We start from the raw sequence: 17,962 nt of genomic DNA on the forward strand, positions 1-17,962 counted from the left end.
GCTTTTTGATTATTATCCTTAAACATTATCCTCTCGTATATAACACTTATATACAATGTTTAAGGTTACATAAATAATCATGAAATTTTCATTGATATTCATAAAATATTCACAAATATATACACATAAAATTGATGAATAAACTCTTTTATTAAATAAATAATAAATATTCTATTACATCTTATGCTTCTAGGACACCATTCCCAACACCTATCGCTTCTATGGAAAAAGAAGTTTAAAAAATATTGGTCTAAATTATCAATGTTGTATGGTTTCGGTGTTATTTTTTATCCTAGATTAAAATTAGATGATTTAGAAAGTGGATTGGAAAACTTAGGTGACTTTTTAGATATTGACTGTTCTGACCAATTTCCTATTATAAAGGAAAAATATTATCTCTCTATAGCTCTTATAAAAGTAGGTTTAGAAACACACTCGTGTAGAAGAACCGCAACAACAAGACGACAATCCGCATTCATTCTTGAATATTTTCGGATTGAAGAAGAAGAAGACGACGACGATGACGACTCAAGGTCAAGAAGAATCTGGGAGTGGATCTTCATCAAGAGGTGGCGGCAACATCAGCGGCTTCAACAAGTTAATGACGTACCTGAGTTTTAGGCTTAGTTGTCGACAATAGTGAAATGTTTGATTTGGTTCAGTGGTGGAGGGCACGAGCATTAACTTGGCCGATCCTAACTCGACTGGCAATAGATATTTTTTCAATCCCAGTCTTCACTATTTCATCCGAACAAACCTTCAGTACGACCGGCCGAATACTTGAGGAATGTAGAAACACATTGCAACAAGACATTGTTGAAGCTTTGATGTGCATTAAAGATTGTGATCGTTCTGACCAACGCTTATACGATACAATTTCACCGGCAAGTCAAGAATGGATCGATGAATTTAATAGATTAACTTTTAATTTTCAAGACGGCCCTTCAGCTTCAAATTAAATTCTATTATTGTAATTTGTAAATATTTATTTACTTTGTACAATGTTATTGTAATCTTGTATAGACTTTATAAGTTCGTTAAATTTGTAATTCGTCCCACAATGATTGCACTCTTTTTTCCTTACCAAGTTTTTATCCCAATTGAATTTTTCTTGGTAAGGTTTTTAATGAGGCAATAATGAATTATAAATTTAAAAATTAATAAATAAATAATTTTTTTTATATAGCTCGTGTTCATTTTAAATTTCAAATTGCAATATCCCTTATAATTTTTGTATAATTTTTACAATAAAAACTTAAAAATCATTTATATACATACTATATACAATTAATAAACAAAATTATATATATAATATATATATAATATATATATATAATACATATAATAATATATAAATATATAAAAAATATTAAAAAAAATTCGGGCAACTCGGGCGGGCTTGGGCAACCCGAAAATTCAGGCTCGGGTGGGCTCGGTCATCGGGTAAAAATTTAGAGTTTTCGGTGGTCGATAGCGGCCCGTCCAAAGTTTCAACACTACACCGAATCTGAAATTTTTTAAGTTCATTCAAATTCATGATTTATAAGTTTAAATTTATAGTTTTAATTATGTTACAATATTTTTTCTCATAAAAATTTAAAATTTAAAAATTTTATCAATAAGTTCTTTCATAAAATTTAAATGCAGAATCAAAATCACTAACTTAAATTTTTAACAAATTGATCAGTTACCTAGGATTTTTAAATCCTCTTTTTTTATTATAATAATTAGAATGAGTTACTTTTTGAGTTAGAAGTATAAATAAAGTTAAGTGATAAGTTGTTTACTAATGTTGGCTAAGTCTTCCTTTTTTTTTAATACAAGTTTTAACCTTTTTTTTTTGTTTCAGAAAAAGTCTTCAAGTTAATGATAATGTAGATCAGCAAAAAAAAAAAAAAAAAAAAAGTTAATGATAATGTAAATCACAAAGTCTAAAAGGATTTGCGACACGTAGAATAAAGTTTTGTCATCCTATGCCAAAGTTAACATTATTACAGATGGCCTATCTATACCAAGACAAAAAATCAAGGCAATAGATAAGCTCCTGACTCTGATTAGCACAAAAACACATGATTTAGATTAGATACAACGGTCCCGCTCGATAATATTTTTTGCTAATCCGCTCGATACTTTAATTGATAAAACGCCAGCAAATTTCTCGCAGGTATATTGTCGTCTCGCGATTTCAACGGTTGGATAAAATATTATTATTTCCACAAACTTTTTATTTTATCTATTGTAATTTATATATAAAAAAAATTATTAAAGAGATCTGACAGGCTTTCATGAAAATATTTGTCACCCACTCTCTCTTCTCTCCCAACGGACAGGCCGTAAAGTTCAACGGGGTTGATAAATGGCGGATTCCAACGTGGGGAATTAACTGGATTTAAGGACTTTGTTGAGATCCGGGTTCTTGAGTTTTTTTTTTGTTTTTTTGTTTTTTTTTTTGTTTTTTGTTTTTTGTTTTTTTTGTTGTCTACAATTTCCAACGCTTCTCACCTACATAGACGGTTTTTGTCTTCGAGTAAGTGAGGTCCGAGAGAGAGAAGAAACTACTGGTCAGTGGCAAAAAAAAAAAAAAAAAAAAAAAAAAAAAAAAAAAAAAGGGAAAACTGGGGAGGGGGAAAAAAAAAAAAAAAAAAAAAAAAAAACCAAAAAATGGGAAAATCTACTTCTTGTTTCAAAATTATCACATGCGGTGGCGATTCCGCGAACAAGGATGATCTCGAAACCATTGAGGTATTTGTTTTTACTGGTTCTTTCTTTCTTTTTTTTTTTTTTTTTGAAATAAAATGTGTTTTGATTTGCATTTTTGCTTAAATTTTTGGGTTTTAATTATCGAATTGCCAAATGCTTGGTGGGCTTACTTGGAATCGGCAATGCTGTGTATGGAAACGATGAAAAAAAGGGAGTTTTGAAAAATTTTAGTAGTTTTTTTTATTCATCAAAAGATCTGAGGAGTTCAGGATCTTTACTGAACGGAGTTTGAATGCGACCATGTGATTGAGTGGAATTTTTTGTCTTAGTTGATCTTTACTGAACAAAATTTATTTGATTCATCAAAAGAAGTAATTGGAAGTGTAGTTATTTTCTCTCTTTCTTTCTTTTTTGGGATTTGGTACGTTGCTTTTGTTTACTGTTCGGTGACGAAGTAAGAATTTAAGAATCTAGAATATGATTATTCGTATAAATTGAAACACTTTGTATCATCAAACAGACAAAGAAAAATGAAACGTTTTCGTTTTGGCGGTGATATTAACAGAAAGTTGAGTTCTAAATGGAGTGCATGATTAAGGATCTATTATATTAAATCTGTGTATTTTGGTGTAAATCTCAAATTTCCAAGTTATTTTCTTTTGATAATTTTAAAAAGAAGCTTTCAAAAAGTTAAAAGGTAAGAAGATAAGCCTTATAGTAATGCCAGTTGTACGGAAAGTCACAAATCATCACCATATCCCTTAATCATAAAACAGTCCAAATTATCTAAATGCTATGATTCATTTTTGTGGTGGTTGATATGGACGCGAAACATTCGAATTATTAATGTCAGCAAAAAAAAAAAAAAAAAGAAGAAAAATTATTATCATTTCTAATTACGCAAACTTGGTTTATCACTAGAACATGTCAACACAAATATAACGTGTCTCTTTTAAAGGGATGCCTGCATAACGTTATTATCTTCTCTTCATGCAAACTCAGTTATTTATGTGCTTATTTTATGGTTCCATGACGCTGGTACTAAAAAGTATTGTCGTCATAATGAAGGTATTTTTTAGGTAATTTGGTAAAAAGATCAACCATGGAGGCTATTTTTCTTCTTAGGACGTTGATTGAAAGTATAGAATAGCTAAGAAAGATTTGCATATGGTCTTCATAGATTTAGAAAAGGCATATGATAGGGCAGAGAAGAGAGGAGTGCATATGAGGTATATCAAGGTAATAAAGGATATGTACGATGGAGCTGTCGCAAGTGTGAGAATTATTGGAGGCTACATGGAAGAGTTTCCCATTCGGATTGGCCTTCATCAAGGTTCCGCTCTTAGTCTTTATCTTTTCACTATCGTGATTGATGAGTTGACAAGAGAAATTCAAGATGGGATTCCTTGGTGTATGCTTTTTGCAGACGATATAGTTTTAGTTGATGAACATTGGGAGGGAATTAACCGTAAGTTAGAACGATGGAGACAGACCCTTGAGGCGCAGGGATTTAAGTTAAGTAGAATTAAGATTGAGTACATGCATTGTAGGTTTGGTAATTTGAGAGATCAGAGTGATGGAATTTCATTGGATGGTGTGGTGATTGGGGCTTCTAGGAAATTTAGGTACCTTGGGTCAATTGTGCAGTGTGAAGGGGATATAGATGAGGATATTGGACATAAGATTAATACGGGGTGGGTTAAGTGGAAGAATGTCACGGGAGGTTTATGTGATAATAAGATGCCTATTAAGTTGAAAGGAAAATTCTATAGGACAGCAATTCGCCCATCTATGTTATATGGTAGTGAATGTTGGGCCATCAAGAGACAACAAATATACAAGATGAGTGTGGCGGAGATGCGTATGTTAAGATGGATGAACGGCTATATGAGGATGGATCGCATACGGAATGAAGTTATTCGTAGTAAAGTAGGTGTAGCACCAATAGAAGATAAGGTGCGGGAAAACCGTCTGAGGTGGTACGAGCATGTACAACGTAGATTGTTAGATGCACCTGTTCGTGCTTAGGAGAACATCTAAATACCTAGTACTAGGAGAGCGAGGGGTAGACCAAGAATTACTTGGGCTAACGTAGTTAGCCACGACTTTCAAGATCTAGGACTTCAGGAGGGTCTTATGTTTACTAGAGCAGACTGGAAACGAGAAATCCATATAGCCGACCCCAATTAATTTGAGATTAAGGCTTGTATTTGTTGTTGTTGTTATTTGTTTGTAAAAAGATCAGTAATTACGTGTTTTCTTTGTTCATGTTTGGTGTATGCTAATTAATGTTGAATTTGTTATAGAGCAAGGGTTCAAGTGATAAACGTGGGTGGAGTTTTCGCAAGAGGTCTGCACGTCATCGAGTGCTGAGCAACACTGTGATCACGGAAACCCCCGTCCCCACTTTTGGAAATAAGGAGGGCTCGGAATCTGCCAATGTTAACTTTGGAGAGCCAGCTGACAACTCTGCTCAAGAGAAAATCTCTGTGGTGCATTGCAGTGATGAGAAACCCCAGTTGATAACAACAGTGAAAGCAGAAGTACCAGACGCAGTAGTTACTGCTGAAAGTGATAATGAGACTGGAAATGAAAAGGAGGCTGGAAATGAAAAAGAGACTGGAAATGAAAATGAGACTGAAAATGAACAAGAAACTGGAAATGAAAATGAGACTGATGCCAAAATTGAGGAGTCTGTTGTCATTGCTATCCAGACTGCTGTTAGAGGCTTCTTGGTACTTTTTCTATTATATTTATTCCAGCATAAAACTGAACGCATAGTAGCCATTTGAACTGATTTCTGGTCAAATTCTTTACCAGGCTCAAAGAGCACTGCTAAAGCTAAAAAATGTAGTTAAGTTGCAAGCTGCAGTTCGAGGTCATATTGTCCGTAGGCATGCCGTAGGAACTTTACGGTGTGTCCAGGCCATAGTGAAAATGCAAGCTCTTGTTCGTGCTCGACATGCTCGGCTATCTCTAGAAGGATCACGTCAAAAGTCAGATGGGAAGGTAATAACTCAAATTTCCGTCTTCCTTAATTGCATTGTATATGGGCTTATGAATAGGAAGAAACTGGAAAAAAAAAATATATATGGAAGCCTTTGGAGGCGTTTAGCTTCTCCATAGGTCTCATTTACTAGTACTTAAAAGAGACGTAAGGCCCAGATACTTGACATTGGCAAAGGTTAGATGTCACCCTTGGGATTTTCCCGGGAGTTCAAATTTGCTTGTATTAAGTGCTTTTACTTGTTGTCATGGTGCTATTAGTGATGGCTATATTGTAAATCAGGTTTGGATAAAACTCCCTCCGTTCTTTGTTCTTGTTCACTTGTGGAGTTCACTTTACCTCAAATTCCATTGCACAAGGTATTAGATGGGAAAACATTTATTTCCTATTCTGACATTTTACCCTCCATTTTTCATGTTTCAGAAGCAAGAAAATGCAGTGAACAAATCGAGTGGCGTAAAAGCTAGCACTGAGAAGCTCCTTAGCAATAGGTTTGCCCACCAGGTACAGTTGACATTTCTCTGTCTTTTGTTTTGCAAGTATGTTTTAGGCTATATATCTCACGTGCCTATATATTGATTGGTTGGTTTATTATTTGATTATAGCTTTTAGAATCAACTCCAAAGGCCAAACGTATCAACGTTAAATGTGACCCTTCTAAACCTGATTCTGCTTGGAAATGGTTGGAGAGGTGGATGTCGGTCTCATCAGTGAATGCTGCAGAGTCGAAGAAAATAGAGTCAGTCACAGAGCATCAGGAAGGAAAAAAGAAAGAAAATTCCGAGTCTCTATTGGGAACCAATGTAGAATCTGAAATCATTTGTGAGTCAGTGGATTCAAAGTCCAGTAGTGTCCATGAATCAGCTGTGCCATCTGAAAGTGAAGACAATCTGATCACTTATGAAGCAGACAAATTCGAATTTCAGGCCTACCCTTCTACCACTTCCTCAATTGTAGATAATTTGGAGCAGCCTAGGATTGAGAACACAAGCACACCTTACGTTAAAGAGTCCTCAGCAGAGACAAATTCTCTTCAAAATCAAGAGACGCAGCCAGATGTGGATTGTCAAGCGGAGCACAAACCTCTTTCTGAGGAGCCTGAACAACCAAAGCGTTCAATGAAGAGACTTGCCTCAGAAGAACTGGAGATGGAGTCGGAGGCAAAGAAATTTGTTTGTGGATCAAAGAAGACAAGTAATCCTTCATTTATCACTGCCCAGTCAAAATTTGAAGAGCTGAGTTCAGCGGTCAATCCAGGTTGGATGATGAATTCATCCTATCAAGAATCTGGAGGTGAATCACACAAGGATATCTCATTTGAGACACAATCCATAATCAGGACAAAGGAGATAGGCATAGCAGAAAGTCCAGTTCATGGATCAAGAATTCAACTTGGTGGCTCTGAGTGTGGCACTGAACTTTCTGTCACTTCCACGCTTGATTCTCCGGATAGATCAGATATTGGAGCTATTGAACATGAGCATGAAGCCAAAGCTTCAGAGGAAGGAATTTGCAATCCTAGTAACGATGAGGAAAATCTAGATCTTGAGGCAAAGGATGTTCCCACAGTCGTAAAGTCTTCCTCATCTCCCACACTTCTTGATCAGCAAGAGAAACTTGATGTTGCAAATGGAGAGTTCGTTAGCTCTGTGGTTTCTGTGGATTCACCGCAGATAGAGCTGAAGCCAGAGAAGAAATCGTATGAGTTTCAGAGGGAACAGCAGCGGCCTGAAACAAGTGTCCAAGCCCATGTGTTATCTCCAGAAGCTTCTCCAAGAAGTCATCTGACTGTTGCTGAATCCCAAGGGACACCTGTTAGTCAGGTTTCAGCAAAAGACCGAAAAAATAAACCTGACAAGAGTGGGTCTGACCAGAAACGCGGGTCTCTGTCTGCTACTAAGAAATCACCCTCAAACCCAAATCACGATTCTGGCTCAAGAAATAGCGTGGAAAAATTGCCTAAAGAACAGAAAAATGGAAAGCGACGCGATTCCTTCGGTTCAACAAAACCTGAAAATTGTGAGCAAGAACCTCGAGATAGCAGCAGCAACAGTTCTCTCCCCCACTTTATGCAGGCGACGGAATCAGCTCGAGCAAAGGCCAATGCAAATAACTCTCCAAGATCCAGTCCTGATGTCCAAGACAGAGAGATTTACATCAAAAAGAGACATTCTTTGCCAGGTGCAGCAAATGGAAGGCAGGGGTCTCCACGCATCCAAAGGTCGATGTCTCAAGCGCAGCAGGGTGCAAAGACTAATGGTATGCATGCTTGGCAATCACATTTTCAGATTTTCTGAACTTCATGCATGTTTAGTTGTGTTTTCCTGCTATTTTTTATTTGCGTAATGTTTTGATTTCCTCTCACTGGTTTAGAAAAGTAGTATTTGCTTAATGTTTTTACGAGCTTTACGCTATGACAAAGATTACTGATAACTTGAATTTCGCGTCATTCAGAGAGAAAATGGCAGAGGTGAAAGACTGATCTGATCATATGCGAAAGCGGGAAATAGTGGCCGGTGACCAGTCTAACAGAAAAATTGGAGTTAATAGTTGATCTTTTACTTGACTGGCAGCAAGCTACTTTAGCTTTGCACTCCAGCTTCTTCTTGAATGGTGCCTTGGTTTATCCACGCAAGTCCCTGGGAGTCTCTCTTTCTATATATATATATATATATATATGACACTGAGTGAGGTTTTTTTTTCTTTTATGTACATTTTTATTGTTACCACTACCATCATTTTTTTTTTATTATTTTCTGTTACTTTACTCCAAATGATATATTTGGGCTTGATATTATTAGGTTTGATATAGACGCATTTGCTTGTTAATCCAAAGTTGAGGCAACTATATAAGGTGAAGAGCTTCTTGAAGGCTTCCTTGCCGTGTGTCATTGTAATAAATTGGAAATTTCCAACCTCATTGATTCTTTTTTTTTTTTTTTCAATTACTCCCAATCACTCTTGGGCGATTAATGGTCCACCATTTGCTCTATTTTAAATGATGATGCCATTACAACCAAAATCCCATCTCTCCGATGAAAAAGGACTGTCTCGATATAAAATCTGTTTATATGGGTCGATATTATAAACCTAGTATAAAGTTCTTGTTTTTGGTGCAAATAAACCCAGTATCGAGTCCACTTTTTTTCTTCAACCCAAAAAAAAAAAAAAAAAAAAAAAGAAAAACCACTTTGTGGCAGTATTTTCTTCTTGTCATTACACACCGTAGGAGTCTTGTGGTTATCCAACCGAATCCGAATTGTTGTTCTATCGAAGTCCGCACGTCAACTTTCAATGTCATCGCCCTCTATTTTTTTTTTTGTTAATTCTTTTTGAAGTCCGGTCGTATGAACTAGCCTAAGCTAAGATACACAATGATGCGGACTAGAATACGTGGATTATTCCTATATTTTCACATGATTCATGGTTGTCATTCAACATAAAAGATATCCTAATCTATGTATCTATCTGTTTGCATTTTCGTTTTCATTCTTACCAAGTACCAACCAAGCAGAGTCACTCTAGTGATGCGAAATTTCCTTGTCAGTCATTCATTGATTTTTAATAGTTGCTTGTGTAGATCCCATGAATATCTACATAAAATCCATAACAAATCATTTTTGAAGAATGGACGCTGGGAAATTTATTTGTAAACCATTTTTTTTTCTTCCTATTTTCTTGCGAGTAACATCTCCAATTGAAACTCTAATATTCCAAAATTAAAACAAGAAAAAAACTATAGAGGCTTAAAATTGGGCAAGCAAAATGACGTTGATACTAATCTATGCGAATTGTTTTCTGTCTTTTTTATGTAAGCAAACGTCAATTCATGTTTTGCTCTCTCTCTCCTTTAATCTTTTTCCAACCCGTTCGGTTTGCTAATTCGAGTTTTTAATTCGAGTTGAGATGTGATGTTGTGTGAGAGTTTTTTTACTGTAGTAAAAAAATTAGATGTGACTGTTTCTGAGAGCTTTTTACTGTAGCAAAACTCGAATTCTAAATTCGAATCAGCGAAAAGAACGGGGCCAGATTTCTCACTTTTATTCGATCAAAAGTCAATTGACGTTTTTCTATTCTATTTTTTCTCTCGACCTTTCCCCTTTCTTCCCTTTCCATATCACATTACATTACAATGGTTGCAGTTACTGTTGCTTCGAAGAGATGGGCCAGGGGCCGCCGGCCGAAACATGCGTTATTCAAAGGGAAAGAAAATAAATGATATGATTTTATATGAAAGTATTTTTACTCCAATAAAAAAGTTAAGTGTGATTGTTTCTGAGAGTTTTTTACTGTAATAAAATTTGAATTCTTAACTCAAATTGGTTAAAAAGATTTGAGTTAAATAATTATATTAGTTAAAAGAATATTAATCAATAGTAAAGAATAAAAATTTAGACTCATACACTCTAGGGTAATCTTGACAAATATCTATTGAAAGTGCATGAGTCATGATTTTTATTTTTTACTCTTAATTTATAACATTTTTAGTCAAATAATTACACTAACAAAAAGGTATTTATCAAGAGTGAAGAGTAAAAATCTAGACTTATTTTCTCTAAATAATAAATTCTCTATTTTTTCTACTATGCTAAGGGCAAATTTTACAATTTTCTCTTTAAAATTATATTTGCACCCACGAAATTTATTAATACACTCACTAAATTATAATTTATTAACCATAAATAGAAATAGTATTGCTTTTTAAAAAAATAGAAAAACATACACCCACATAACTATAATTAGAAAGTATATTTTTTTTTAAATAAAACAAAAACCTGTACCCCACTAAGAACAATTTGAAATAATATATACTTCCAAACATTCTTCAAATGAATAACGTTTTATTATTAGTATAAATATTTATTTTTAATTAAAAATTTTATTTAATGATGAGGAATTTTGTAGAACGTTCAACAAAAGAGAAATGCAATAAATTTTAATCCTTCATTATTTGTAGGATGACATATTTATTGTATAAAGATTAAAAAAAACCAAACATAAACATAGGTGATAAATTAAAAAACTCATACGTATATATAAGAATAATAATTGTTTGAAAAAATGCAGCATTGTGTATTAGTAGTAGTATGCACGATTTCACAAAGTCGTTGCAGGAGTCAAAAGAATTATCAGTACAAAAACGAAAAACTTAAGCTAACAAGCTTATAAATAAAACTATTTCAAAATAATATAAATACAAGAGGGTGAATAGTTTTCCATAAATTAAATGAAGATTAAAATTAGTGTGGGGAATAAGAGGTTAAATTAGGTATTGTAAAAATAATATCTATAAAAGGATAGATTTTAAAAATTTTCATTAACAGAGTATCAATTAGTGGGGGTATTTATAAATTTTTGGGGTGCAATCTGACTTTTTTTTTGAGTTAATTACATATATATATATATATCCATTATGCATGAGTTGAAAAAAATAAATGCCCACAAATTGTAGTATTTACAAATAAGTCTGTAAAATAACCCGTTACATTCCAACCCTTTGTTAACCACCCACACAAAAAAATATATATTTAAAATAATATTATCTCAATAACCATAAAATAGACAAATTAATAATATTGTTAAGTTAAAATCAAATTCTAAAAGTGCAGTATAATAGTGGTCGTTTTTTATAAACACTTTTTTTTGGGAAATTTTATTAACACTTTAAGTTTTTATTAAGGCAAACCAATATATTTAAAGATTAAAAATGTTTTTTAAAATTAAAATCTCTAGTTCCATAAAGCGTTATGCACACCCCATATTTTTCTACATGACAAAATCTGTTTGTTAAGAAGATTTACTTTTCTATTTTTTGACTAAATCTTTCCATATGAACATATACAAAAAAAAAAAAAAAAAAAAAAAAACTTTCCATTTAAATCGTTTGTTGCTGGTTTGAATGACTTGAGACATATGGTTAATGAATAATTTCTCCTTCAAGTAGAGTATGAACTTGACCTTTCAAAATATGAACTTGACATTTCAAAAGTAAAGGATGAACTTGAAAAACAAAAGTGTTGAGTTTTTTTTTTTTTTTTTTTTTTTTTTTTTTTTTTTTTTTTAAAAATATTATATAATCATCTTCCTAACTTTTTTCCTTAAACTCTAATAAAATTTTTATTGTTCGCCAAGTAAGGGAGCAAGATGAGAACCTTTCGTCAAGTTTTTTTTTATATATTTTTTTATGCAAAACAATATTTCATTAACAATAAAGCATGCATAAAACTTACATAAACCTCAACACATAAAATTTGATATAACAAATCAAAATCGGTAGAACCGTTAGCATCCTAGTATAGGGATTTAAAGTCCGATAATGAACACAATTTGAAGCACTTCACTGGACTCTTTTAATTCTCCCTCCATAGTTGGCTCTCCTAAATGGGTTGTAGCAAACTCTCTGCGAAGATCAATCTTTAAAAGCCATTATTCTTTCAGATTAAGCTCGCTAAAGTGAGAGATCTAACTAAAGGCATACAAAAGATGAAAAACAACACTAGACCCACCCAGATCTAGTGGAGGAAAACAAGCAAGACCAACAAACAAAATCCACACAATATTAGAGCTTGGTAGGGGAACATAACCAAAATCAATAAAAACAACTAAAATTCACATAGATCCAGAGATTGATGAGCTGAAACAAACACTAATACTAACGGAATGACCGTCTTTATTCCACCTACGACTAAAAAAAGAGAAAAAAAACATCAATACAGACTCTACCATGGTGTAGGGGAAAAATATAGTCTTCTTTTTCTCTTCCCTTGATTTTGATTTTTGTTTTAAACTAAAGGAAGGTTTGATTTTAACCATTTTATTGTACTATATATTCCATATACATGTTCTTTTCTTTCTCGTTCGTATTGTGTTTTATTGAAGCTGTTCTTAGAGTTCGTTTTGATTTTTTGTTCTTAATTATATTTTTTGCAAGATGAAAGAGATGAAGGCGTTGAGAAATTTGCTTAAATTTGGATAATGGATTGTATGTAATTAAATTTTTTTTAAAAAAAAAGTATTTTTAAAGTCATTCAAAACGAAAATAGCAAAAAAGAATGAAAGAAACAAGATCGTTTAAACTCAAAAAAGAAAAAAAACATTTAAATAGAAAGAATCAAATTTCACTTATAAATAAAAGAAAAGTAAATCTTTTCTAACAAACCATATCTTAAAATGGGATAAAAATAAGTATGGAGTGTACATAAAAATACTATTAAAATTATATGAGAATTTAACTTTAAAAATTATATAATGTTAGTTTTTAAACATCTTAGGGTGTTTTAATAAAATCTTGGTGTCAATAATATTTCTCTTTTTTTTATAGCTATTATGTTATTGTTTTTTCAATTATGGGAGAATTTTTATAATAAGAATTATGTTTTTGAAAGTTGAAACTTAAATTTCAGTTGTGATATGAAAATTTAACGGCTGAGACTTAGGTAGTACCAATAAATTTTTTTTTTTAATACCCTGTAGGAGTCTCCCAATTTTTAATATATTTGTTTTTTCTTTTTTCTTTTTTGTGGAAATTTGTTTTTTCTTTTTTCGTACAAGAACAGAACTGACTTAACCAGTAAAAAGTTGAAAGCGTAGACACGTCACACGTGGGGGAAAAAGTGGCAGCCAGGCATGACCTCATGGCTTATTTAACTGGACTCCGAATCCTTACCTATGTGCATTGCCATTATCTGGAAGAGAAAACTAACTCCAGTCGCATTTCACCACGCGCCAGGCGTACATTCAACAAAACCCTCTCAACAGTCCACCCACGCGCTCCCTTACTCGAAAACCAAGCACAACAACGAAACCGAAACTACCGTGATGCAAAGTAAGAGAAATATTTGGTACTTATAATAATTTGCAATAATAAATTTAAAATTAAATAATAATTAAAATTAAAAAAGGAAAAAGAAAAATAAAAATTTATGGGATATATACAAAACTGAGAGAGCCTAAACCAGAGGATATGTAGGGTTTCCTTGGATGGCTCTGTGGCGCCCTCTGGCCTATGAACATCATCGATCGGTGTCTTCTGAGTCTTCGCGATTCGATTCGATTCGATTTGATTCGATTCTGTAAAGCTTCTGAATTTGGGAGAAGTTTTTGTTGAGGGATTTGATTGAGGACGAAGTAAAGATTAGGGTTTCGAATCTTAGTTAGTAGGGCTTTACATTGGTTTGATCGGACCTGTAAATCTAATCCCAGGAATTGGAGAACGAAGTGATTTTGTTGTTGTTGTTGTTGTTCGTGAATTATTTTTTTTATTGGTTCGGTAAATATGCGGGAATCGCACAAATCGAAAAGGGTCTCTTGGGCTTCAGATGTTAACCTTTGTCAGGTAATAATTAATAACAGATTAATTAACGATAATTTCGATTGCCAATAACCGAATCTGAAGAGAAATGAAGTTCTTCCTGTCTAAGAACTTCGAAGGAAAAAAAAAAAAAGAGAATCAATCAGCTCAGCTCTGTGAACTTCGATTTCTTTTGGGATGATGATGATTGGCGTTTATTGTCTGAACATTTTTTTTGTGTCATTTTATTCTCTAAACAATTTTGGATCTTTGGCTTAACCTTTGGTTGATTCAGTGATTTCAAACTGTATTGCTGCTTCTTTGTTTGATTTTTTGAGCTCCTTTTTTCTTTCGGTTGAGAATTTAGTTTTGTGCCCTCACTCTGTTTGTATTTGGATATAGTTTTTCTAAAAACTTTGAATTACTGAGCTGTATGGTTATTGGTTCTTTCTATGGCATTGCATTATGTGATATCAAATATATGTATAGTCGTTTTTTATCTTGGTTATGGAAGTATAGCATAGGAATCAATTAGTTCAATTCTCAATTTTGTTTTGCTTTTTTTAGCATTGCTTTAGAGACAACAAAAACATACAAAAGCAGCAATTTAATTATTAAGTGAAGCTCTTATGCTCGGATAACAGTTTCAACTCGTGGAGAATAGCTGATATGAATTAGAATGATTTTGTAATTGAGATGTGGTTTTAGTATATAGCGTCTAAATGGTAAAAGTTAAGGCCTTTATGGGTGATTTAGTAGATGATGGATACAGAGTTTTTGCTGAAAATATAATGGATATAGATTTGGAACTTGAGGAAGTGGATCTATGCTAGGAATGTGGTTAGCCATAAAACATTGTCCTTTGATGCTATGTCGAAAGTCTAGGTAGTTGATGCAATGTAAAAAGTGTCCGTAAACTTGCTGCCACTGGTTGAGAAAAACCCGTTTAAGCAATAAGCTACTGTATATGAGAAGATACAAGATGCCTTATCATGTACACAATTTTCAGCAGTGAAGACATCCTTGAAACAAAGCCTTTTCATGACAATATTCACAGATTTAGTGAGTATTTGTGAAAGTATCATCAGAAAAATAACTGTGTCAATTAGTTACAATCTGGATGTATGCTGGATAAGTGGCCTTAAAGGGAAGAAGTAAACTCATTTTGAATGAGTTTCTTTGGTTGGAAAAGATGTTAGATATACTTTCATGAGAGGGAGAGAGGTAGTGCTTAGGGTTCTTTTAAGGGTGCCATCTATTTGATGGATGTTTAAGAGCTTTGTACTATTACATCCATTTTTATTTATTATATGCTACCTAAAACGATTATGGCTTATTTATGGCATTGGAAAAATTTGTTTGTATGAAAGTTTGCAAAAGACTTGGAATATGCACCAGTCACACCCATATTAAACTCCCAGTTACGTCTTTGTTTTCTGTGACTGTGTATTAGTTTCCTCTTCAGTGTTTCAAGTTTATACTCTTCTTCTATAGGCTACGTCTTTGTTTTCTGTGACCAACAAACTTGATGATTTGGTTGTAATCATATTGTAAACCCGTATTGGTATGCAATTTGTTTGCTATGAAAATTGGTTTCAAGTGAATTTATTTCTTGGAATAGTTTTACTGGCAGATATAATAGGAGTACCTATTTACATGTTTGCCTTCTTCCAAATTTCATTGGAATCTTTTCTTTGATCTTTGGGCTTTTGTCTATATTTGTTGCTACTTTATTTGATTTCTCCATTTTACAATATAAGTTAATTTCAGATATTTACTATATATAAAATGAGGTTTATTTTAAAAGTCAAAATTTCATACATGCACGCATAATTATTCATGTTTACCAAAGCTACGGTCCTTGAGTTTCCAAAGTCCTTCAAGGATTGAGGATTATCATCCAACAGAATCTAGCCATTAACTGTCGGAACTAACATTTCACCCTTACACAGGTTAGGCTGTTTCTATCAGAAGAATCTCCTTCACAAGTCGGATTAGATTCTCAAGATCATCTTCAAGCGAAGACATCATGGCTATCACATTCAACAGGAACAGGCTCTGATGATGTTCTGCCTCCTGGATTCGAAGGATCTCATCCTGCAAATCTGTTACAAACCAAATTGTCCCAAATTCCTACCATCAAATGGAGATGTCCTCCAAGGGTAACTCATACTTTGGGATTTACTTTTCTATGTCACCCATTCAGCATGCAGTTTAAATCTATGGATATGAAAATAAAATGCATTTTAAATTTGATTTTAACACAATCTGCTCTTCCGTTTTGGTTATCTTCCCTCTAACAGTTCGTGCTCGACTTGACCTGGCAAGTTGTTGCCGGGGATGAAAGCGAAGAGGCTGGAATTCAGAATCAGAGGGAGATGAGAGTACTTGAAGCAGTTTATCCACGCCCATCTGCAATTCCACCAAAGTTTGATTCTTGGCTTACTACAATTCTTGATCTTGGGTTTTTGATGTTTCCTTGAACTGTAACATTTTTTCTTTTTCTACCCAGTCCCTCAGGTATGTTGAATGTGGAAGATTCTCGCTATGATGATGGGCAAACTCCATCGATACCCATTACTCCCATTGAAGACGAAGATGTAGCAACAGATACATCGTCTGAACCTATGGCGCAATATGATCTTCCCATAAGCTCACAGTCCCTTCAACAACCCATTGGAGTTCCATCTTCATCGCAACACAGTGCAATGAACATGGCAAATCTTCCTGTCCCTGAGAGGCAGGCGGCTGGAACGGCTCTTAGTGCAGAACCTGGTTTTCTTGCTGCTGCCTTGACCGAACTTGCCAACAATAATGAGCGTGGGAACTTGATTGACCATGAATTGCTTATTAAAATTCTTAGCAACCCAAAGATGGTTGAGAAATTGGTGACCGATTATGGAGCCACCACCACTAACAACACACAGAACACAACCACATCAAGATCACCATCTGTGGCCATTTCAGAGCCACCACCTGCCCAGGTTATTAGGACACCCTCCAGCATACCTATGTCAGCTGCTGTATCAAATGGACCTCTCTATCCCCAGCCAAATGGGGCTGCAATGGGACACCTTCCTAATTCCCGGGTTCCTCCTCCCCCGTCTATTTCCGTTCCCTGCCCGCCTTCTCATGTAGCTGCTCCACCAAAAGACATGAGTTACTACAAGAGCTTGATTCAGCAACATGGAGGAGAGAGGCAAGAGGCCCTTTCACAATATGGCAACCGCTATTGCCACCAACCGGTACCAAATCAGGAACCAGTAAACGGCCACAAGCCGAGAGAGTCGAAGCCTAAGATAATGAAACCTTGCATATACTTTAATAGTTCAAGGGGTTGCCGACATGGAGCCAATTGTGCATATCAGCATGATGCATCATTCCAGCAGCGGGGGAGTTCCGTGCCTGAGATGCAGAGTGCAAAGAGACCGAAATTCGATAGAGAGATTAGCAGTTAAAAAATGTAGTTTTCTCGTTTGTACATTCTTTTGAGAGGGGTCTCGATTCAGCTTGGATTTTATCTTTCTTGCCAGCCTGTTTTTAAAAGAAAATCACAAATTGCTTAATTTATTTTATCTTCCTTGCTTAGAACGTTAAGATTTTTTTTTTCTTTTTTTCAAGAGTTATGGTGTCAGAATGAATTTGCAGCAGAATGAATTTGCAGCAACAGACAACGTGCAGCAACAGACAACGTGCATTTTCTCATTTTCAATAAAAAGATAAAAAGATCCAATGTTTCTTTATATTGCATATTTTTGCAGTTTCTTATTCTACTAAAACTATGAAAGGCGAAGGGTATGTTCAGAAGCACCAGTACTCTATTGCTTAATATGCGTGGAATACCTGGTCTGCTTCTAAAGTTTATCCTGTATTTTTTCTTGTTCCCTATCTTCTGAATTTATTTATTTATTTACTGGTCCAATTAGTGTGATGCACGCATTGAGTTGTAATTAAAATTTTAACAA

At 34.2% G+C, this 17,962-nt stretch overlaps 2 protein-coding genes across 2 annotated transcripts; both read left to right on the plus strand.

Moving 5' to 3' along the window:
* Nucleotides 1-2,638: 2,638 nt before the first annotated feature.
* Nucleotides 2,639-8,664, plus strand: LOC21402343 (protein IQ-DOMAIN 32). Its single transcript, XM_024171408.1, has 6 exons — nucleotides 2,639-2,742; nucleotides 5,007-5,435; nucleotides 5,521-5,709; nucleotides 6,131-6,211; nucleotides 6,313-7,966; nucleotides 8,162-8,664. Exons 1-6 carry the CDS (start codon nucleotides 2,662-2,664, stop codon nucleotides 8,179-8,181), a joined length of 2,454 nt encoding a protein of 817 aa, XP_024027176.1. The 5' UTR covers nucleotides 2,639-2,661; the 3' UTR covers nucleotides 8,182-8,664.
* Nucleotides 8,665-13,678: 5,014 nt separating this feature from the next.
* Nucleotides 13,679-17,706, plus strand: LOC21402344 (zinc finger CCCH domain-containing protein 6). Its single transcript, XM_010106959.2, has 4 exons — nucleotides 13,679-14,042; nucleotides 15,950-16,159; nucleotides 16,301-16,425; nucleotides 16,510-17,706. Exons 1-4 carry the CDS (start codon nucleotides 13,983-13,985, stop codon nucleotides 17,453-17,455), a joined length of 1,341 nt encoding a protein of 446 aa, XP_010105261.1. The 5' UTR covers nucleotides 13,679-13,982; the 3' UTR covers nucleotides 17,456-17,706.
* Nucleotides 17,707-17,962: the final 256 nt, after the last annotated feature.

The sequence above is a fragment of the Morus notabilis genome, unplaced genomic scaffold, assembly GCF_000414095.1.
Source record: "Morus notabilis unplaced genomic scaffold, ASM41409v2 Scaffold262, whole genome shotgun sequence".
Taxonomy (NCBI): domain Eukaryota; kingdom Viridiplantae; phylum Streptophyta; class Magnoliopsida; order Rosales; family Moraceae; genus Morus; species Morus notabilis.

What these genes read in the sequence shown, in the direction of transcription:
- LOC21402343 (XM_024171408.1), top strand. Translation starts at nt 2,662, where the DNA reads ATGGGAAAATCTACTTCTTGTTTCAAAATTATCACATGCGGTGGCGAT. An exon ending in ATGATCTCGAAACCATTGAG is followed by an intron (nt 2,743 to 5,006) that starts GTATTTGTTTTT and finishes AATTTGTTATAG; the next exon opens with AGCAAGGGTTCAAGTGATAA. An exon ending in GTCAAAAGTCAGATGGGAAG is followed by an intron (nt 5,710 to 6,130) that starts GTAATAACTCAA and finishes TTCATGTTTCAG; the next exon opens with AAGCAAGAAAATGCAGTGAA.
- LOC21402344 (XM_010106959.2), top strand. Translation starts at nt 13,983, where the DNA reads ATGCGGGAATCGCACAAATCGAAAAGGGTCTCTTGGGCTTCAGATGTT. An exon ending in CAGATGTTAACCTTTGTCAG is followed by an intron (nt 14,043 to 15,949) that starts GTAATAATTAAT and finishes ACCCTTACACAG; the next exon opens with GTTAGGCTGTTTCTATCAGA. An exon ending in CCATCTGCAATTCCACCAAA is followed by an intron (nt 16,426 to 16,509) that starts GTTTGATTCTTG and finishes TTTTCTACCCAG; the next exon opens with TCCCTCAGGTATGTTGAATG.